Source organism: Lepisosteus oculatus, chromosome 4, assembly GCF_040954835.1.
Source record: "Lepisosteus oculatus isolate fLepOcu1 chromosome 4, fLepOcu1.hap2, whole genome shotgun sequence".
In the NCBI taxonomy this organism is placed as follows: domain Eukaryota; kingdom Metazoa; phylum Chordata; class Actinopteri; order Semionotiformes; family Lepisosteidae; genus Lepisosteus; species Lepisosteus oculatus.
This window is the reverse complement of record NC_090699.1, coordinates 64447110-64470896: the sequence shown is the minus strand read 5'-3', so window position 1 is coordinate 64470896 and position 23787 is coordinate 64447110. Positions and strand designations below refer to the sequence as shown.

General features: G+C 42.9%; 1 protein-coding gene across 2 annotated transcripts in view; it reads left to right on the top strand.

The window, feature by feature from the left end:
- The window catches only part of bsna (bassoon presynaptic cytomatrix protein a), a 165129-nt gene that overhangs the window by 7848 nt on the left and 133494 nt on the right, over positions 1-23787 (top strand). For both annotated transcript variants that reach the window (XM_069189520.1, XM_015348064.2), the window contains exon 2: positions 13534-13951. In XM_069189520.1, the coding sequence (XP_069045621.1) occupies positions 13534-13951 (418 nt within the window). The remainder of the gene's footprint in view (positions 1-13533; positions 13952-23787) is intronic.

The following is a 23787-nucleotide window of genomic DNA, read 5'->3' as shown; positions in this document are numbered from 1 at the left end:
TCCGGAAAATGTGCTGTTTGATCTGTCATATGTGATGTAATATGCTCCTCCTGTGCTCCATTGGCTTGCCTGAGCTCAACTGGCTATCCTGAGCTGTATTGGCTCTCTTGAGGTCAACTGGCTCTCCTGATCTGTGTTTGCTCTCCTGTGCTCAACTGGCTCTCCTGAGCTGTATTGGCACTCCTATTCCACAGGCTGTCTTGATCTTAGCTGGCTGTCATGGGTTGTGTTGGCTCTCTGGAATTTCTTGACTTTCCTGAACTCCGTCTCCCATGTCTAAAGATGGGCCTGCTTCCTTCTCCCACGCCGCAGATGAGCAACTCTTAGGAATCCTTCGTTTTCTGGTCTTATATCATACAGTATATATTGAACCAGTTGCTATCTCTGGGCTGGTTACCTGGCACAGGGCGATAGGTCATCCCCTGAAGGCTTCTGGGGGAAGGAACAGGGACCCATAGTGTTGTATTCTCCTACTGTCCTGAGGCAGTGGAGGAGTCCCATGAAGGAGAGTCCCTCTGTGAAGAAGTGCATTACCACTCAAGGGGATTCAGATCACTTCAGCACCAATAACAGAGAACGAAGGGAAGACATGGCTATGACAGTCAGGTTAATTTTACTCTCCATCTGCTACACTTTAGATTTTACACTTGGATTACATTTTACACTGGTGTAGGCTTGTGGCAGTTCATTAATGCACTTTTGGATCTTGATGGCTGCCATGTAACTTTGGCATGAACTTTTTGTCTTTGTGTAAAAAAGTAAAAGTGTTCATACAGTTTTTTTTTTTTTTTTTTAAGTGGCACACAATTTCACATGTCTCTTTGGGAGAAAACTCTATCCACCTTGTCGCAGCAGTCTGGTGTCTTTTAACAGGACTCTGCAGCCCCACCAGCCCAAAAGTCCAGATTCAGAGTTCATGGACTCTTCCTACTGGTGGTCCCCACAATTCACAAAGGGTTAACTACTGTATATATGACACTGCCATTTTATTTCCTTTGAATTTAAAGAAATACACCCCCCCCCCCCACCACCACCCAAAAAAAATCTTAAATATCTCCAGTAATAATTATTGGTATTGGTTTCATGGGCTGCTATTGACAAGCTTAATCGGTATGAAATGTCCATGAGAATGAAAGCTGTAAGATAATTGACAACAAATCCTCTTCATTGTCCCTAACATAAGATAACACAGTATTGCTTTGGCCATGAAAGTAGCTCATACAGAGGCAATGATGAAGGATTTCCCCTGGAAAAAGGGGAATCTACTACTATGTCTCCTTATTATCATACTAATTAATATAATCACATTGAGAATTATTGGATTGTTGCCTGACTTGCATTTAAATGCTAGACTTATATTCCTTTCCTTAACATCACATATTACTGCTTAATTCAAGCTACTGTTCCAGTTTATTATGGCAAGCATAACAGGAAATAGACGCCCTCACTGTGTAGTAAGGTTATCTAGGTCCGTTGGGGGGAAAAAAGTTAATTAAATATAGTATTTACTCCCATCAGCAATAGCTTTGGGAATAGAAACAGTGAGACCGTGAAGACAGGAATGGTACAGAACATGGGAAATGGCAATATGGAGAGGTGTTCCATACAAAACACCTTTTACTTTCGAGTGACTATATCTCATACTTTCCAACATGGTCTATGTAACATGAGCACATGGGTATTCGTTTGCTGAATTATGTTGTCTTCCATATTTGGAATTAGACAAGCATTCTACACGCAAGATTGATTGAACAGTCTAGGGTGGAGACTTCCCTCAGAGGACAATTCTGGCCACAGGTAAGAGGAGATCATTTGGTCCGCTGTCGAGGAGTTAATTGACACAGGGGGCTCGTCCTTCCATGTCTAAGAACAAGACAGTGTGTGGGCACACGTGCGATGACCCAGATTCACGTGTTCCTTAGCAGAGCTGCACATGCGCTTCGTTGATCTGCCTCTCCTGATAGTCTCAGCTTTCCAACTTAAACCCTGAATCTAAACCGTGTCTAGGATATGCTACAAATAATAAAAACATAATAAGCCAAGTGAAATTGGCTGTGGCAGCAGGAGAGGTTGCACGGAGGCGGAGAGGCTTTTGGATTCCTGCCCCCAGCTCTCCCACGTGGGTCTGAGAAACTGGAAATCTGCAGCACAGGAAACCATATCGCCCCCGCCCCTGACCCGCACTCTCTCCGTCTGGCATCGGGCAGGAAAGAGAAAAAGGAATCCGGACAACAACAACAAAAAAAAAAGAGTTAGGAGAAATTTAGATTTAATTAGCTTTATGTTTTTTATATAATCAGACCTTTATAAGAGTTATCATTTGTGCCATAATATGTTTGGTTCTTGCCAATATGGATGCATGTATTAAATCGGACATTCTATGTTTTATTCTTTAAAAGGTAGAAATGGCAAGTGAGTGACTTTGCAGGTTTAGATAGCTCTGTAACCTTGGAGTGAATGCAGCTTAACCGTTTTGGACTTCATAGAAGGAATATGGCTTCCTTTCAGGTTTTGTTTCCTAATGCTAAAACGAACTATAAATCCTTTAAATGCGCAGTTCCTCTAAATCCTGTGGATACAAGGAGCATGGAACACAGCACAGGAAGGGGTTCATATAGGCAGAGCTAAAAAACCCCTGAGCAGAATATTGAGCAAATCCACAGGGGCTAAAATTGCTCCACAGGAAAAAAAAAAAATTTACCCTCGCTTTTATTTATTTGTTTTCTAAAACAGGCTGATGAAGTTATGCATTTCCTTAATGGTGGGGGGGGGAGAAAGAAAAGGATTTTTCTGAGGCAGGTTACGTTGCTTTCAGCTCGGTGGCACATCACTCCAGTGAAGCATGGGCATTGCAGGGGAAGAGATTGCATTGGAGTACATGAGACTGTCTTTGTGCATTAATCACCTGAAAACAGAAACTGCAATTGGCCAAACAATGGAGTGAGTGAGGAGAACCGTCCCTACGTGGCTCCCTGTTTGTAATGGGGGGGGCAGGAGTGGTGGTTTTTGTTTGTTGTAAACGATTGTGTCAAATTTTGCTCCTCCTCCCCCCCCCCGTGACTGCCCCATCCTCCCATCACCACTGACCTCCTCTGAAACGCTGAACCGTAGGTCCAGATCAGGAACGGGGGAGGTGTGGGGGGGGGGAACTGTAAATCAGTAGCCATCCTCTCATAATGCTGTTGAGCTTGATAGAAACACTGCTGCAGCGATTCCCCGAGCTTGGCTTTGCAGGAAGAGAGCTTGGCGCTGCAGGAAGAGAGGCGGGGGATGGTACCTGCAGATCACTGACTTCATTACTCTCTTGGATACACTGGCATCCTGCTCATTGAGAGGCATGGAGAGGAGAAATGGCTACTGCTGTTTGTCGTGGGGGGCACGAAAAGAGAGCATCAGAGGGGAGAGGGGTCCCCATTTTATAGAGGCACGGAGAGCGGGAGGTGAGCTTGCAGAAAAGACAGGAGAGAGGTCAGAGTTCAGAGGCGCCTAGAGACAGACTGCTTCCGGGGCAGGACGCTGTATCGTTGTGAAATGTTATATAATTGTGCGATGGACTGGGCGGGGTTGCCGAATTAATAAACCTTCCGAAAAGGAGGAGTGCTGAGCCGGCACGTGGCGATGGTAACTGCACAGGGTACGTCACTTCACACACCCAGGGCAGGCCAGTCTTGGATGTGTGGATCAATCAGTTGAACAAGGAATCAATCAGTCAATTATTAAATCTATTGAATATGCAGATTTGAGTTGTATGATAGCATTAGAAGCAGGGTTGTCTGAAAAGACTGATTTCTGCTTCATGTACATTGGTGGCAGTTAAGGCAAGCAAACGACCAGCTGTTTCACTCTCCTCAGCCTCATATAAATGTACTTCGATGAAACGGGCTCAAGATAGTTATGAGAAAAGACCCAAAGAAGGCTCCACAGCTGAAACGTTGTATTTCTTTTCTTCTCTTTTCAGCATGGAGTAAACCTTTACTTGTTCCTTTACAGTAGGTGTAGACAGTACATACAGATATATGGATATAAGAAAACCTCACTGCAGTGTGATCACATTTTGATCAGCGAGGAGACTGGAGGGCGGACTTGTGATGAAAATCTGACTGAGACTGAGCACATTACCAGAACTCTTGCTGTTTGCCTGTGGCACGCATTGAGGATGCAATTAAGATCACCCTGGAAGGGTCAGATGTTGTCAAAAAAAAAAAAAACAAAGAGCTTGTAATGAGCTGGTGTCTAACATTGTGTCACAAGCCAAAGGATAACATATTACAATGATGTGCCGATGCAAAGTCATCTTTCTTTGTCATGCAATTAATTCCACAGTAAAATGTTTGGAAATGTGGTGTGATGTCCCTCTGAGTAAAGTCTGACACACATTGAAGGATAAGCTTTTGCAAACCAAACTGAAAATAATGAAATTGTGCAGTGAAATGTAACATGTGAGTGTTAAAATCTATTCTAGCTTCTTTAACTGGCATGCATCTCTGATTTGTTTAACTGGTATCCATTATTGTGATTTGTTTTAGGCATTTATTGATTTTAGCAACCTGGTTTACCCTGAAAAGTGATTGTGAAATTTCAGTAGGCTAGGATTTTCTGGACCGCTGCATTTTTATTTGAGATTTAAAGAAAGTAAGTGCATACCTATTAAATTATAACCCATTTTATACTCTCATACAGTATGTAGGTTTTGTCTCAAATAATAGATTTGTCACACTGCTTTTCATTCTGAAGAATGAGATCAATAGATACTGTGTATATACACACACACTTAAAGGCATTGAAAAAGTAACGAATGAGTACTTGAACCAATAATTTGTTACCAAAAACCAACCATTTGTTGAGGTTTTAATGCCTCTTTGTATAGATGTCTGTAAAATCATTTGAACTCCACACTTCAAAAAACAGGCTCTGCAGCCTGATTGTCAGCACCAAGCATGGATCCATGCTGTTTTTTATATGTATGTGTGCCTCAGTCAGGCACGTAACAGTCAAAAGGTCTTTATAAGTTTACCCAGGCAATAAATGGCTAAATCTGATTTTCTAAAATTGAGATTCTGGGTTGATTTTTGCCCCTCAAGCATGTGCCATATTACAACCTGTCCTTGCATTAAGACAACTTGGATATACCTGTTTTAAAGCACATGGTGGCTCTTTTGCTCAGTACCTACTGGTTTTTGTCAGCAGCATAGTAGATGACAGAAACATCTGTGGAAATGACACTGGATTGGCATAATGTTAGAATTTGCTGTAGTATTAAAAGCACATTCCACTACATTTGGGTAAACTATCACATCCTCTTTGTGCGTCATTAACAAGTAATTATTTAGTCTGAAATGTATAGATTTGTATTTATTTTTAAGGAATTTTACTTTTGTTTTCATTTTTGTTGGTGCCTTTCTGTAAAACAAATCGCCCCGCTGTGAATTCTCCATTTCTGAAAACTGAAACTGCCGCTTCACTGCTGAAAGCAGAAGAGTGGCGACAGTTGGCGATTGTGTTAAAGTGATTTAGGAGACGCAGAAAAAAGGGCTCCTCATTGTATTCTGCTCCATTAACACATCCTCCTTTAATCTTGGTAAACAAGTGTGGGCCGTGGCACCCAACACGATGACCATTTTTCTGCCTCTCGCGTTCAACTGTTTAAATAAAAGACATGAAAAAAACATAAAGGGCTACATTAAGCCGAGGAAAATGTTCCTGTGAATGGCACTCTAAGTCAACACACCAGCTTTCAGTGAAATGCTATTCAAGGTTAAGAAAATTCAGAAATATCAATAAAAGAACGAATGTCAAGATGAATAGAAGAAGTGTGTTTTTTATAATTCCAGATGCCTTATCTTGACACAGGAAGTAAAAGACGAGCTGTCAGGTTTTGGCACCTGTGATTCTCATTTGTAATGATGGTTCATGCTGTATCCATTTTCTGTGCCACGCCTTTTTTCTCTCCAGAATCCTTCTCCAGTCCATGTGTTTCTTTGTTGTGTCAGCACTGCCTTTTCAGTACTCTGCAGTTTCTATGGCCAAAGTGTCACGACCTCCTGTTTTCTTTCCCGAGTGGCCAGTTCAGATGATTCCTCAGCATCGCAGGTTATGTTGCACAAGAGGGGGTGCTTACCGGTCTGTCCACCGATCACACACATTTTCGAACCCTCCCGCTTTTCTTTCTAAACGAATCCATCCAGCCACTTGCTAACCTCTTCGTCCAGATCAGGGTTGCGTTAGAGTACATTGTAAGAGGGTGGACACAAGATGGCAGTTCTTGTCAGAACTGTATTACCCAGAAAGCAGTGGGGGAATGACCTGATCAATCTTGGAAGTCTAGGCTTCCTGGTTTTTAGTGGTCACCTGACCAGTTGGTCTCCCCTAATTGGTCAGGTGAGCAAGGCTGGCAGGTCATTCCCCACTGCTTTCTGGGGAATGTGGTTCTGGCAAGTAGTACCTTCTCAGAACCTTCACATACACATGCAAATATTAAAAACATTATTAGTATCCAGTTACCTCCATTTCTTGCATTCTGATGAGTGGAGAAAGTTGATGGCCAGAGAGATAATAGCAGAGGGGGGAGGTAGCTTTTTGTAATTGTAATTTATTTTACTTCTGGTTTATTTTTCTGAGGCTTCATGCCTAAATGGGGCTGTTGCTTAAGTGTTTTTCTAGAGGATCTAGAAGGCTACAGGTGCCTTTTTGAACTCATCTGGTTGATAAGGAATACAATACGCCTGCCAGGTACGAGTCAAGTTGATATCTGTTTGCTTTTGCTTGCTTGGTTTTGAGCAACTCCTTGACCCGAGGATGTCATCCAGCTGTCTCTTGAAAGTCATCCAAAGTGCCTCTTTCAACAGCATTGGCTGATTGCTTGTCCTGTCCTCTGACAGCTGTTTTTGTACAGGTGTCCAGTTCATAGTTTTTAAATGCACTTCCTCGAACATGCACCACATAGAAAAGCTGTAGAAACCTGGTATTGACACGTCTCCCGCTGCTCATAGAGAGAGTCTGAATGCCCCCTGCCTCTGAGATTCATTCAGAATCATTTCAAATTCTGCTGAGCTCAAGCCTCAGCAGAATTTATCAATCGGAGAATCGGAATATGAGAAAGAAGTGATGCGTTGCTTGAAGACAACTTCTGGAGTGAGTCATTGTTACTGATGCTTCTTTGAAACTCGGAAAATGGTTGCAGAAAGTGTTGTCATGGAACATTTGAAAGATTTATGCTGGCAAAGGATACAGAAGGTTTGTTTGATAGCTAACGTGGCTCGAGAACAGAATTTTTTTCTTTTTATTTCCTCTGCTAATCCACGCATTTTCTTATAGAAGAAAGAATTTAACAGAAACGTCTTACTATTCTGTGAGGCCATGATAAACAGCCCATCAGAAGATGAACTGCTCTGCACCTGCTGCTGGAGAACAGTCTGAATTAATGTTTTTTGCTTTTATTCAGAGATGTACAAACAATGAGCCCCCCTCCTTTTTTGGGGGGCATTTCTGTGTTGCAGCATATGGTTGCTTCAAACACAAGTGCAAACGTTAATGTTTGGAAGGCAGAATACAATTATAAAATGCTGGGCAGTGGCTTTAAATATGTTGATGTCTAGTTGTTTTGAATAGACTAATAAATCCTTGCAGTACTTGGTAAAAAAACCACGCCTGAGATATAGCTCCGCAGTCCTGAGCTGTTCATTTCTATAATGGGTAGCCTCTGGCGTTTGTTTAATTTTAAGACGTATTTCATTGCCCACTGACCAGCGTTGATGAAAGAACAGCTTTTAGAAACAGGAACCAAAGCCTGTGGTGATTAACACACATGCTTGCGTGCACATCTTATGCCCGGGCACGCTGGAGCACACTGTCCACGGACTGTTGGGAAATCAGGTGCATTTGCACATGGAATCAAACACCTCCCAGGGCTCCCTTGGATGTGCTCATGCCGATTGTCCTAGCCACCTGCCTCTGATAAACAGTTAAGATGAAGATTTAAGATCACTTTATGGGCCATATTCAATTTCTTGCGTTAGGAATGTGTCTTTTCACATACCCCAGCTTGCTCTCCATGAGACGCACAGACAGGGAGAGAGAAGCTGGGGGTCAGAGCGCAGGGTCGGCCATTTATACGGCGGCCCTGGAGCAGTTGGGGTTAAGGGCCTTGCTCAGGGGCCCAACAGAGTAGGATTCCCCTGCTGGCCATGGGATTTGAACCGGCAACGTTCCAGCCACAGGCGCAGATCCTTAGCCACAGTGCCACCGATTCGCAAGTTGATAATTCCACCAGGCCCAGAATACGTAAACCCTAATCTGCCACTGATCTGGTGCTCTGTAATTGAGCCGCCTTCCATACCGGGTAGCTCTCTCTCAGCATTACTGACCTGCGTCTCGGAAGGATGCTCAGCCTGAGTTGAAGACTCCCTGGCTGTCTCGAATCTGCCCTGCCTGTTTCTCTCGCAAGGTGGCGCATTTCTACAATTCCAGCCGTGATCCTGCAAGGTGGCACACCCACCCTGAAACGTAGTTCAGGACCCTATGCAGACAGTATAATCGGGACGTAAGTGGAGAAGAACATCAGGGGAAGGTACAGCAGCATAGGACGGGTTGACGGACAGGGGGCAGTGACGGCGGTGATCCAGTGCTCATGGGGGCAAAGGCAACTAGTCCAGGGAAGTCCAAAACGGGAAATCCGGGGCGCAGCCCAAAGTCCAAAAACTGGGTTACCCATCCAAGACAAGACAGGGTTAAAATCCGGAACGGGATCCGGAACAGAAACAAGAAGTTAAAAGAAAGTAACGAGGCCAGGCGTTCCGAGCCCCGGGCTCAGATAGTCTGGGGACGCCGTGAGGAAGCCGATGGTGTCGGGTCTCTCCTGGACCCGCTGGGAGGCGGACTTCTGGGGCGTCCATCTCCCAGCCAGGAATAGCGAGAGCTCCAGGCTTAAATAAGGAGATACAAGACAGGTGCGCATAATCAACTAAAATCCGAAAGGGTTGGAGTGCCCTTAAGAGGGATGAGGATCGTGACACACCCTGCCCGGATCAGCTTTTTTGGAACAGTATTTCACAGGTCACTCACGAGGAAATACGAATAGTACTAATAGACGATCTTGGAAAGCCTGTCAATGATTTCTCACCATCAAGAAAGGAATAATGGCTTTTATAAAGCTTTTTTTGTGTCGTATAACTACGGCCATAAAATCAAGATCCTGCTTAAAATTCCAGGTTTTAAATGGATGCTTTTTCAAATACGTGTAGCTCTGTAGTTGCATTTTTTGGGACAATATTTCCAGACATACAATTCCACATACACCTACAGAAATATTTTATCCCTTTAGTACATTTCTGACCATGTGAACTAAAAAGCTGGGATAGATCTAAAAAAACTCCATCTGTTCTCTTTTTAAAAAATACATGCAGCAAAAAAAAATTAGTTCAACAATACTATAAGAAACACAGGGACTTCCTTCTGAGACTGCAAACATTGATTTGTCCAAACAAAAAAATGCAGTGCAAGGGCTGTATCTAACCTGTCAAAGGTTTTGCCATTATTTCCTTGACAGAAGGTTGCAGCCACTCCTGTCGATGGACTGCATTACTAATACAAGCACTGTATGGCTGTAATGTATTACTAATACCATACTATTTAATACAATGACTCAGCTCTTGTAAAAGTGTGAGACATTCATGCCGCCAGCAGTGGCTTTTTTTTATAAAAGAAGAAAAGGCCCTGTGGATGACGTTACTCTGCCGAGTGTCCTTAGTTAAATGATGGTAGCTGCAGGTGACCTTTGACCTTTGAGAGTCTAATGCTCTGGCCCAGCTGTTCACGATCCCTGACAAACTGCCAAGTAGTCCCCAAGAGAGCAGCTTCCTCCTCTTTCATAACAACAAATGACTCTGTTTAATATTGGGTTATCCCTGACTCCTCAATTGAATTTGAGGGCAAAAAGAACTAAGGGCCAGAATGTATGCTGTACAGTATCTTGTCCCAGGCAGGGAATTCATTCCTCTGTGTAAGGATTTGCATTTTTATGTAGGTCGCCTTGTTTGAAATGGGAAAGTTATTGTACTTTTTGCTTTTTAACCCAGTTAGGCATGGACCCTGGATAAAAACCGGTTTTGATTATGGAAGCCCACATGCAGTGAATCGAATGTCTGTCCTTAGATATTGCAATATCTGCGTAACTGCGTAACGTAGTATTACTAAGCCTTATAAAGGAAAATGTTCGATTTTTAGAGTGGAAAAGAGAATTTGGAAAAAAAAAGTACCGTAATGTAGAGTCTTTTAACCTTGATTTCCATTTACAGATGTTGCTTTGCGTCTTTAATCATGTGAGGATTGTGAATTCTCATTGAGCAGGCGTGCAGATGTTTTCAGTTTTGAAAGGGTACCTCTAGATGAAGTGGGATACCCAACACAAGTGTCTCCACGTGGCTTCAGGCCATTGTAGAATGTATTTTTTCTATCTCTGAGATGCAGAACGTTCTCACCTCACGATCAATGGGTTGTGAAATAAACAGCCACCAGATGTCTGAATCTAAGTCTCCCGCTGTGAGATTATAGTTGTAGTGCTGCTTTTCGTATGAACCCTCAAGGTAACTCTTTTATTATTCATATTATTTTATTATGGAATTTCCAAGTGACTAACAAATAGATAACTGACAGGATGTGTTAGGTAATGTTTACTTTTACAATTGCTTCCCTGCAAAGAGTCACCATTAAGAACTAGAGTTTCACTCACACTCACACTCACACTCACACTCACACTCACACTCACACACACACACAATACTGCTGTGGGCAGTATTTTTCATTTAAAGTTTAATACTGACCTGGTGATGAAGCAGGCACGAGTGTGAGACAGTATGAGTGCGGTATAAAATCAATATGGCTCTTGGGCAGTTCACAGCATGTTTTTCTTGTGGGAATAGCAAAAGAATCACATTGATCTGCATCCACATGAAAAAAGCAATAGGCCTAATAATTAAAAGTATGACTAAGGTACCGGGTTATTGATCTGAATAATGATATCATTGTTTATAGAAACAATAAGTGCAGTATCAGTAGTGTACCTAGAAACCAGACTAGCAAACTATAGTATACAGCTCACACCTGAAGAAGGCTCCACGGCCAAAACATTGTGTTTTCTTCTCTTCTCTGCTCGGCATGGAATAAACCTATTACTTGTTCCTTTGCAGCCTACGCATGCTGACGCAGCTGCCCACCTGAGCTGTTTATGTTGTTTTCGTTAGAAAACCATCCCTGATTAGCACTATATGTATGTATGTTGCTTGCCAATTTCAATTTAGCCTATAATGTACTGCACATTAACAGGACCACTGAGAGCAGCAGAATGGGGCAGAGTGGCAGATAAGGTTGGTTCGTTATCCACTATTTTCCACAGAGACATTTGGTTTTTATCTTCATGCTTTCTATTTATAGACTCCTATGGGAGTGCAGGTGTATAAATCCCTTACAGATTTCTGTATAAAGACTGAGCAGCCTCTTAAATTAAACAGGATTGTTCTATATCGATGATGTAGTGTCTGGTATGGTTAGTTAACTTAAACTTACAGACCCTACCAACATAGAGGGGTTAGCATATACTCGAGAAGCAGCAAATGAAATATGCTGTAGATAAAATGTAATACTGGGCAAACCCCAGAGTATTACATGCAGGTAGGAAACATAAACTGTAAATACACAATGGAAAACTCTTAACTGGCAGCAAGGAAAAAGACATAATTGTTGTTGGCAGAGCATTTACATCTTTGTCATTAATTAATCTAATTTATAACTAGTGCTTACTGGTGCTTGTAGCTGATCAGCTTGCTGGTATCAATGTCCATAGGGCTTCTAATAATAGAAGAGTCGCAGAGTCTCAGACCAAAACAAAACCAGAGAGGCTCTAAGAAAAGACCTCTGATGTCACTAAGAGAGTTCGACGGCCCACTTAGAGATCATTTGGTAAATTTTTGCTTGGGGTTCATGCTTGGTCATATACTGGTGGTAATGCGTAATCAAGCATCTGCATAATATGAAAAGGCCCCTTCTCTCCTTTGTTTTTTTTTTTAAACCTTGCACAACGTTTCACCATGCTAATGCAGCCTGCAGCTTGTGCCCCAGAGTGGAGGCAGCAGAACGCTTTGTAGTTCAGAAACAACTGATGTGGAATTACTGCGGATTGTAAGACTTAAGCCTTCAGCAGGCTACTCAACCAGATAATTGAGCCAAAAGTTTTCCATTTGATATGGTTAATTTGTACTGTTTCACTTTTTTGGGGGTAGAATGATGTTCCCTTTCCCGGAGAGAGATGTGCCAGTGGCTGTTGTGTTTTGTTCATGCATGTGTTTCATTAAACCAGGAGATGTTCTACTATATCTGGACAAGCACTGATCTGTGACAAACAGACTACGTGTGGACATCGCACAGTCTGCAGCGTCCGAAAGAAAGGGGAGAAGGGTTATTTGTTGAACATTGTACCTGGGCCCGAGCTCGAGTGCACCACGAATCGCACTGCAGGCCGGCTCTGTTAATAGCTCTATTGATGACAAAGATGCTTTAGACAGAAGGCGTGAGGTTTGTGCACTAAGGGCTGGGGGCTCTGTACTGACCTAAAGTGCTGTTCATGTTGCATAGTTCCTGCCTGGGCCCAGGCAATTTCCAGCCACACATTTCAAGAAACTTCATGCAACTTCACTTACTGTACATGCTCCTGAACATCAGCTTGAGCAGCATTCTGTATTATCACCAGAGCCGTCTCAGGTTTCACACAAGCCTGCAGACTGGTAAAGAGGTGCTGGTCTTGCATCTCTTCTGATAGTCCTCTTCTGGATATCACCTGAGATATTCCTGCCTCTGACATCTTTCGCCTTGCACCCGTGTTGTGACCTGGTCTGCATGGTAACGGAGGCCTCAGAGGTGAAAGGTCAGGGGATATATTTCAGTTGACAACCGGATCTCTCTCTATCTCTGACAGGCCACAGTTCGGTGAGGTAACTGCTGAATGTTATCCACAATATTTGAATAACCTCGTCTGCTGTGGCTCTGCCTCTCGGATGACATCCTGTCGTCACTCCAGCGAATGTCGGGGCAAAGATACAGTATATTGCTGCGGAACATATTTTTTTTTCCTTAGCCTCTTTTTTCCAATAATCAAAATACAAAAAAAAGTAAACACCCCCAAGGGGGGATTTCAATACTTCTGGATTGCTTACAGTTTAAACTTTTTGTTAGAACCAAACGGATGCGCAGTCTATGATGATGAAGAGTAATTGATTTAATCTCCATTGGAAATGAATGTGTCTAGTTTTGCGTGCACAAAGAGGGGTTTTTGCATTGCATTATTAAGTAGAAACACTAGTGCAGCCCACGGGATAAAAAGCTCAGGTTTATCTGCTTCTCTTACTGTGGTTTGCATCGTTCATCAAATGACAGGGGCCGGCTGGGACGGCGCTGCAGAGCGCTTCTGCGTTTCAGTCGCAGGCGGCGCTGACGCGCCAGCGGCGTCGTTCCGTTTCTCACCCTCTTCTCTTCTCCCTTTTGCAGCCACGCCGGGAGACCCAGCCAGGCTGACCATGGGGCCGGTGCAGGTGGCGGCGGCGGCGGCGGCGGCAGCGGCATCGCGGGGAGGGTTGACCCCTACCGTCTGGCGACCCACGAGAGCCCCCGACAGCAGCCGCCCTCCCCGGGACAGGCGCAGGCCCCCCGGCGCTCCCTACAGGTGGACATCAGCCAGAAGGCGGGGGGGAGGTCCCCAGCGGCCTCGCCCGACAGAGGCAGCGCCGCCACCTCCCCTTACTCCGTGCCCCAGATCGCCCCCATGCCGAGCAGCAGGCTGTGCCCCGTGTGCAACACGACGGACCTGACGGCCTCCCAAGACCAGCCAAACTTCAACACCTGCACTCAGTGCCATGCCATGGTGTGCAACCAGTGTGGCTTCAACCCCAATCCGCACCTCACTGAGGTAGATACCGCGCCTGTCTCGATGTCAACCAGCAACGTGCTGCTGTTCCTCTCTCGGCTCGCCGACGTGCTTCACTTTCTTCTCTCTCCGTTTGGGTTTGCTGGGGTTATACAGGACTGATGTGTCCGTCTTTTTTTTGGGGGGGGGGGGGGGGGTTTAGAGCCGGGCAACTTGATTTTTCTCTTGATCATTTTGCTCGTGATGATCGCATGAATCTGCGTCGCGGCACATGGTAAAGCGCTACTGGGCTGTCGATCGGTCTCTCATTCCTGCAGACGTTCTCTCAGTCCTCCAGCTGATTCATAAGCCGGTCAGGATGTCAGTGAAACTAACTGAAGCTCTTCTAATATATGTAGGGGATCTCAATGCCGATCTGTATTAAAATCAAGGAAATTTTCAGCCCATCAGGCTAATTCATGTTAATAGCTTTTCTTAACGAGCCTGAGGCAGTCTTGGGTGTCATGAAGTAGTGCAAGCAATTGCACTGGCGATATAATCACCTCTGCTAATGTAATTGCGTCAAAGTTTGATCAACCTGAAGTGACTTGGAATTTTACCAACATTTTTTACAGAATTTAAGGTCGCCCAATCCTGTAGAAATGAGAACACGGAGAAATCTGCAACTAGAAATGAAAAAGGTTATTTCGAATCGCAAAACTCGTGATTCACACCATTCAGCTTCCCCTGACTGGGCAGCACTTGGGCCTTGCAGTATTCCTCTCTGAAATCAACCTGTGAACCAGCTGAATCACTGGTGCATTTAGAAAAGGCTTCCAGTTCGAAACAATAGCAGGTAATGGATAAAACAGAGAAGAGGCTTCAATACGTTTTAATTAACTGCTTTTCACTCAGAAGACCGCATACAGACTCTCTTGTTGACTTTATATACTTAACCCAAACCCTGGGCAAAAGTTTTAGGTAAGGCCGAGTATTAGTGAATTTATTCCTACTGACGCATCACACACTTGAGCAAGTAGTCAGAGAGTCAGAAGAAAGCCTTCATGTCTCATAGTCTTCCGAGAGCCTCTTCTCTCTCTTGTAAACCTTTAATAAGCAGATGTTCCTGAGTGGCTGAATCCTGCTGGACGGAGTTTAATTCAAGTAGTCTTTCCCTGAGGTCATTAGGTGGTTTTGAGACTAAAGGTTAAGATTGGCTTGGTCTTGTCAATCATTCTTTCCCTTGACTTGATGCAAACATAAGGCTATGAAAAACAGTTTAGTCAGTTCATCACGTACAGCAGCTTAAGCAGATATGTTTTTTTTCTTGTTCAAGAGCTGTTGAACTCGAGTTTTCATACTAAGCACCTTATGGATCCAATCCAGTAAACCGTACTTGCTGCGTCTTGGAATTCACTTACCAATCACTTTCCTAGTTTATTATAGTCCTGAAGACTGGCTAAAGGCCTGTTACTTGGTCACTAAAGCGTGTGTCAGGCATTTGATGCTGAAACTAGCAGCTTGCACCCATGCAGAGAACGGCAATGATAAATTCAGGCTAGCCCGCTGAAACAGCAGAGCCATCTTTCAGATGCAGCCTACCAGAGTGTTTCTGGAGACGTGTGTGAAGGAGCCCTGGCAGAAATTCATCCCCTGCAAGACAAAGGTGCGTCTCTGCTTTTCTGCACCAAGTGCAGAGAGGCGATTCCTTAGCCTGGCGATGTTTCAAGAGCAATCCAGGGGATTCTTGGTAACGTTCCAGCTGGGAGCCACTGGAGAATTGACAGGAGTTGTAATTGGAGGTTGATTACAGGGTTGTCAAAGCCACTGTTAATGGTAGATCCCTTAGGGCTACAGACGTAAAGATGATGTGGAGGGAGATGGCTGTTTGAGAGTCGAGGTTATTTGCCTTCAGCTTGTCTGTAAGAGGTGACGCACAATCAACGTTTGTAGCGCTGGTGAGAGAATAAAAACGAATTAAACCCGTTGGTTTAAATGGACTAATGTGGATTACAAGTGACGAGAGTGAATGTAGAAATTAAAATTATGGCGACAATAGACTGATCACAAATATACTGAGAATGCAGAAATACTTACCTGCAGCACGCAGCCCATCTTTTAGCTGATATGATTCCTTCACTGTGTGCAGTCATTTTAGTGATCTGAGGGCCCAGTGAGTGCAGTAAAGCCTGCTCTCATATCTTGTGTCCTCAACCCCTGCTTTGGAACTGACCAGTGGTTGCCTTTTTCTTAATGTAGGATGATCCAGAACTCTCTTTTTGTATGATTCAATCCATCCCCATAAAAGAAGCTGACAATTTTTTTCATTTTCTTTTTCTTTAATTCGTTGCTATTGCAATTTTCAGAATTGGGCTGTTGCTAAGTAGGGTTACAGATAAGGTCTTTAAGGAAAGGGTATCGAAATCACAAATGTACTCCCATATCATTATTCTGCAAGGGGGTGCAGTTAGGTGACCACAGTGGGGAAACTGGAATGAATTGTGAGATGAAATACATGCTGCATTGTATTCTTTCTAATAATTTTCTGTCCCTGCAGAAGGCTGTGTATTGATCTGTTCTTGAATTTGCAACTGCACTAATAGTGTTTTCATGTAATCACATTATCACCAAATGGAGAATGTGTATGAAATAAAGCACTGTAAATTAAAACGATGGACCTCCATATAGAGCAAACATGCTCAATAAAGCACTGTAATTGTATAGTTAGGTCATTGCTCTGCGGAGTAATGTCAGTGGTGTTCTGTGACACTACCTACCTTGTAGGATTTCACAGGGATCATAAGCCTACTGCATGACATAAAGTGAGGTGCTTTGGCCATTAAAGGCTTTGAAATTGATCAGATAGAAACTTTAAGTGCTGAAAAACTTTGCAGTGCACCAGGAAAGAGCACAGGTGCTGTTAAAACATAGCACACACACAGGGGCAGGTTGCTTGTGCTTGACATATAGCTCATATTTTGCTGAGCACAATTAGCACTGCTGAACTGTTTGTCCTCTCATCTTCAAGCTGCAGTCTGAGAATGTGAGCAGTGGAGTATTTCTACTCCACTGTACTCTGAATTGTATTTGGAATCTGTGTTCTCTTTCGGGCAGCAATGTGACAGAACTGCTGCAGTTGTGTGTTCAGTCTGGGTTGTGTGGAGCTGTGTGACTGCTAACTCTTTCTGGATTTGTGTGGAAAGTGCAGACGGAACTCCAAAGCAATGAAGGTGGACAACATGACAGCAGATTGAGACAACGTTGCAGAAAGACTATTATTCTGGAGTCCTTGACAGTGTGCCATCTTCCTTTTTCATGCTCCTTCTTTCTTTGTTACATAATTAGGCGCAGCTCTTTTCCTGTTTCCTCCCATCAGATCTACTGCAGCTGTTGGTGAACATAAGAAAAGTAGGCTATTTACGGTTTTCGACGCAAATGCCTAAACTTGAATCAAGTGGGGGGAAAGCACATTAAAGCCGAAAGGTTTTTGCTTCAGAATGCAACTGTAGGCTCTAACGTGTCTGTAAGAGAGCAGCAGCCTGTGTAGCGTGCTGTGCCAATTCCTTTCAGAGCTGTGTCAGGATTCCCATTAGGCTGTCCACAGGGTTGTGACAAGGTACACGGGTGTGATATGAGTACACGCTCAAAAGAAATGAAAGGGCTGAGCACGGAAAACTCAGAAACCGCTTGGAAGAGGTAGTTAGAAGGATCTTTGCTCGAGGGGCAAAGTGTCATCTCAGAAGTGTTTCTACACATCCTACACTTTTTTCTACACTGTTTCAACATGAAACCCAAAAGGTCCGAGCTAATCTTTTTGAATCTGTGTAGCGGGGGTTCCAGGAGAGAGATTGAAACAATATGGCATGCTGTTTTTTTTTTTAAAGAAGGATTTGGAGAAATACCTAAGGACCACTAAGACTGATATAAAATATCAGCACTAATAACACACTGCTAATTCATAACTCCCATTTCCCTTTAACATTCAACTTTCAGATGATTTCTTCTTGACCTTGACATTGTAAGGCAGTGTCATGTGGGACACTTTCTGTTTTTAGTTCAAGCTGTTGATCCACAGCACCTCAAAGAGAGTAATGTTGAAATCAGTCTAGGTGTTTGTAGGCAACTCATTTTACTGATCAAAGTAAGCCTAGCTCCCAGACTGTGTAAAAAGACAACTTTGAGAGTTTGCGACTCCTTGAAGACAGTTGCTCCATTTCAATGTCATCGACACTGAATTAATATGGAAAATAGGATTAATGGCATTTGTGAAGTTGAAAGATCTACTCCGTGTAACTGCTTGCAACTATCATCATTTTGTACCAGTCTCTCTCTTCAGCAGTGTAAACATGACCTGATTATTTACAGATGGTTTTTTAAAGTTTTTTTTGCACCTCTTGCTTTGATGGCTGTCTCATGATCTGTCACTCATCACTTGCAGGAGCTGTTCAAACCAGTGACTGCTGAAAAGGAGACGTGAAACTTCGTCATTTTTGTCTGTCCTTAAAAAATGGTGTTTGTTCTAAGAAATATGCCAGCTTGTTTTAACAAGAGAAAGCAACTGTTGCGTCTGCTGAATAATTTTGCACTATATGACATCATGAGTTTGGTAACTGGAGGCTGGAAGATAGGCTGGGTACTGGAGACTGCAGTCGTTTGACATTGGACTAATCTCTCTTGGAGTAAGAAAGCCTGCCTTTTACAATTTGAAATCCATTTATTAGGGCATGAATATGTAAGCCAATTCTCCTTAACTAAACTCCAACTGTTGGTATTTTCATTTATTTTTTATTTCTTTGGCAGAGTCTTTAATTCTGAGCAATTTGCATGTTATTTTTACCACCTTTTTAATGCGTGTTGAAATAATGCTGCCCAGTATTTCAGTTTGGCTGGTTGGCACAGCCTGGACAAGGTAACATGCACAAGGGGCACATGAATAGTGCCTGCACTTGAGGTTTGAACTCATTACTCCCCCAAGTACAGAGTCCAGGGCCCTCACCACTACTTGATATTGCCAGTAGTTTAGGTTAGAAAGCTGTTGACCTGTTTCTGTCTTCCAAAAAGTCACAGAACACAGGCCATCAATAACAGGACTTGACTGCTGGTCAATGTGAGTCATCTTCCGAAGTAGCCTTAAATTAACAATCTGTTGTCTGTGTCTTCAGTGTTTTTTTTTTTTATTAATGGTTCCTGAGCACAGTGCAGATAGGAAAAGATCCTTAGAAACTGCTCTTCTAATGTTTATAAATGAAGAAGTGCCAGTATATAACTCTCCAGGCTTCCAGTGCAGTGTGTATTTTGTACCTCAAAGATGGTGTTTTTCTTCGCCTGTCGAAATCTGACCCCTTTAAGAGTTTAACAGTGGTGGGACCTTGATTACATATGAGAGACTGAAATGCAGCATATAGTATAGAGAGCAGATACGATTGAGCACTACAAAAGAAAGGCCCCAGAAAGTTAATATGAGATTCAAAATTAAATGAAACGGCTTCACAATAAGAGTGTAAAGTGATGAAAATTGAAAAAGGGAATCTATTTATGAGATTAGCCAATATATTGCCCAGGCGGAGGCACATTTGATTTGATTAATTGCATCACAGTGAGGCCATTAGCGGTTTATGATAACTTTAAACAGGACTCAGCAGTTTAGGTTTAAACAATACGGATCCATAAGCAATGGGTTGCATATCCAGGGAGTCAGTACAGTGGTCTGACATCCCCTCATTGCTCATGTCACACAGTTGGTTTCTGATGCCTGGGTAGGCACCACAGCAAGTGGCAGACACAAGCCTTGTCCTATAAAATTGCATAGTGCACCAGGAAGGCCTCATTTTGAATACTGCATATACTTTTGATCACTAGGTGACCAATCTGTATTCAGAGCCATGCTCTAGAGAAAGAGAAAGGGAGCCAGATGCATTCTTGATCTTAAAGGAGTGCCCCACGCTGACAGGCACTGAAAGAACTGCACCTTTTAGTCTTGAACAGAAAAGGCTGTGAGGGGACCTGAGGGAATCTTGGGATTCAAAACCCTGAGGGGCCTTGAGCAAGGCCATCCAGCGGACTTCTTCAGAAAGTGGAAGTGGAAACTTCATGGGCTACGTCGCGCATTTAAAAAATTGACAACAGGATGCACTACGCAAAAGGTTGTGGGGGTATGGGACATGGAAACCAGCCGTTGTTGAAGCCCATACCCCGGCCTTTCCTTCTAAAAAAAGACCCAAGTGAGATCCTTAGATCAATTACCTACCATCTACCAGGCTCTTCTTTTTCATTTTTGATTAGAACAGTGCAACGAAAGTGTACTTTCAGGACCCTATGCAGACGACACAATCCGGGGTAGAGTGAGGAAAACACAGGGAAAAAGCATGCACGGGTCAGGAAGGAAAACAGGGAGCGTGTCTTTGGTACGCTGGTGTTCGGGGGAGGTATGGCCGAGGCAAACAATCCAGAAGTGAGTCCAAGGGGGAATCTGAGAGAAGGCGAAAATCCTAAACTGGGCGGTCCATCCAAGACAAACGGGGTTAAAAACGGGAACCGGGTCGTAATGGGAACAGGAACTAAAAACTTGACGGGACCAGGCGCTCCAGGTCCCGGACTCGCCTGGTATAAGAACCAATGCAGAGCCCGGAATAGAGTGAGCGTCTGGCTTTTAAGGAGAACTGAAAAGGGGGCTGGAACAGGGAGCAGGTGTGGAGATGGGTAGAAAACAAGGAAGGGCTGGAGCATCCTTAAGAGGAGGGGTTTACGAGCTGCTGCTGTGAAAGAGAAGCTTTAAAGAATGCTTCGGCCTGTGATGTTTTTGGTGGAAATGTTATTCAGCTGCTTTACAAAACTGAAAAGGTTCCTAATGGTTTATATCAGCCTTCCATTCTCCACCTCCGCCTCGTTTCCAGGGAAGCAGCAGGATCACACGTGAGAGATTCATGTGGAATATCATTCTTTTAAGCTGCCTTAAAAGCTTTTTCCTTCAGAAATCTTTAATATTTCACAAGCACAGGAGACGTCTCTGATCGGTTCCATCTGTGTTAATGAGAACATTAACACCAAATTCCTCATCTGTTTTCATCTCTTCCCTGTAGCCTTACATCCTTGTGTTTTAGAAACTCTCCTGACTAAGCTTGATTAGGTTACGTCATAACTTCATTTGCCTTCAAGATTTTTATCTTTACATTTTCTTTAAGTCTTGCAGGCATCTATAAAAAATGAATTCTGGGTTGAAGATGACACGTTTCTTCAATCAGCTTATGGCTTCTGCCCTCTCTGGGGCTCCATGTGACCTTCAGAGGCTGCATACAGTGAGTCACCTGACTAGCAGTGCAACCTGAATTAAATGTATCACAGATGATATTTTCGTGTCTTTGTGGCAATGCTTTAGCCTTGCATTAAAAAAACAAAACCTCAGATTCACATTCTTGTGTTTTTAAGCATCTTTTTATTTTTATATTTGGTTTAACAATTCTCTTAACTTGCATTAAGATATCACCATTAGGAGGAGTGTGTTTATCACCTTTGTTTTCTTACTGACATTCTGGAATATTTTAATACTGATCAAGCTCAAATTGCTTACTGTACTGTCAATAATATGCAACAGAATTCTCCATAAATGCGCTCCTTAAATGGATCGTCTCCAATGCAGAGTCGTTCACATGATCTTGAGCTTTAAATGACCTTTTAGAAAAAAAATGAAGCAGATTTCAAGAACCTGATATAAGCATTTGATTTTTTTTCCCTCTTTATGTGCTTGTTATTAAGCTCTCCCGGCTAAATATGGCACTGCTTTACACAAATATTAAGACAGATTTCTTGAGCACTTGTTTAAGTGCTGTTTAAAAATGAACTTTTAAGTGCTCAAACTTTTAGTTCAACAGTACTGTGAGAGAAATGATGAAATGAGGATTATAACTCACTAACTACAAAATCAGATAGCAAACAAGGTGATAAGACATTTATTTTACTGTTTGTTTGGCTGCTGAGGTGACAGGACTTTAATTAACACTACAGTACTGAATTGAGAATTCCCTACAGGAATTTAGGACCGGAATTCAAACAGCGAAACACTGTCCCCAGCCACTTGAAAACATTATATTGAACCCATGCAGATGCTGTCGCGTAGCTGGTTTGTGGTCTGAACATGGACATCCAAAAATTAACCCAGCTAGATTAAGCAAAACAAGCTGAAAAATGCCCCCTGTTCAAGTCTTAACGGGAACCAAACTGCATGAAAATTAGTCTCCTGTTTTGTCACTTCTACACTGGTTGAAGGTTCATATGGAATGGAGTTTTAAACTCTCTCTTCTAACTAGCAAGGCTCCACATGGATTGGTGCTAACTATTCCTTCAAACTGGTTTTTAAATCATTCCAGCTTGCTGTCCACAGTGCCTTCGCGTCTCAGAGCCTGCCACGTCTACCCAAGACAAGACCCTGACGTTCTGCTCTGTGGTTCCTCCATCAGCAAATCTCTTTCATATACAGTATCCCTGTATGGTCTCTGGAACCCTTCAGCAGTTTGGAATACACTAATTGTCCGTTTCATATTTTATGGAACTTTATTTTCTGGCGTTTGGTACTTTGGAATGTTGTGAGGAGAGGTGCTACTGTATATATACTGTATCAGAAAAACGTTGCTATAAAAAAAAAAAATGAAAGCCAGGAGAGTCGTAAGGTATCGCACTACCAAGACCTTTTCTCCGATGAGAGCAAGTGAACCTTCAGGCAGGTTCAGCCACACCAGTTTGTTTCATTAGCCCACCATGAACAGTTGGTCAGAAAAGTGTTTCACTGCACGGTTGTGAAATGCCCAGCTTGGCTCAGAGGGAGTCAGAATAAGTGATCTGGTGCACTGACAACAGAGCTAGGCTTTTGTTGTGTTGCTCCACGTGAAACGGAGGAATAAAAATACTACTAGTTCAGGTGGGGAGCTGCGTCAGCATGCGTAGGCTGCAAAGGAACAAGTAATAGGTTTATTCCATGCTGAAAAAAAGAAGAAAGAGAACACAACGTTTCGGCCGTGGAGCCTTCTGACACACCTGAAGAAGGCTCCACGGCTGAAACGTTGTGTTCTTTCTTCTTTTTTTCAGCATGCAATAAACCTATTACTTGTTCCTAAAAATACTACTATACTACTGTGCTGCTATATCAGGCTGCTGTTATATTTATCTCGGAGAACTGTTTGTAAGAGATGGGGTGTCATCCCCAGTGTTCCTGTTTGATTCTGCTCTAGGCTCACGCAATCTGCTCTCCCTAAACCTCCCCCTTAATTCAGCTGGTGCAGCAGTTTCTCTGTTCTTCACAGCTCTGCTGTGCAGTGTGGCTGCTGGTACAGACTGTCTGCTTGTGTGTCACCCAGGTGTGGGCTGGATTTCTCTGGGTCCCCTTCTACATATAAATCGCTTTGGGATTCAAGTCTATAAAATACAAGAAGGTATCATTTCTAATATGCAGAATAACTGCAAAAACTCTCTGTTTTGATAGCCCTGGTGGTCCTTCCCTCTGGATTATCACATTATTACAAGAGTTTTGCACTTTAACATTGAGGTTAAAAATAACATGAATAATCGGTGTAATTTTACCACAGGACTTAATCTTAAATCAATTTTATTGCCAGTCTCTGTGTCTTCCGATGAGTTTGTTACTTATTCATACACTTTTCCAAATGAAATTAGACTTCATTAATTAACCTTATTATATGGAGTTTCCAGGAACTGGAAACAGCTGTTTATTTGCTCACTTACTAATTTATATTATTTAGTCTGTTTAATGAATAAAGAACATGTATAATTATTTCCCTCCCAATAATTATGGAAAATCTATATAATTAACAACATGACAATTTGGGTTATTTCAGAAGGGATCGTAGTCTATGTTAATAATGAGATTTAAGGAGCAACTCTGTTTATAT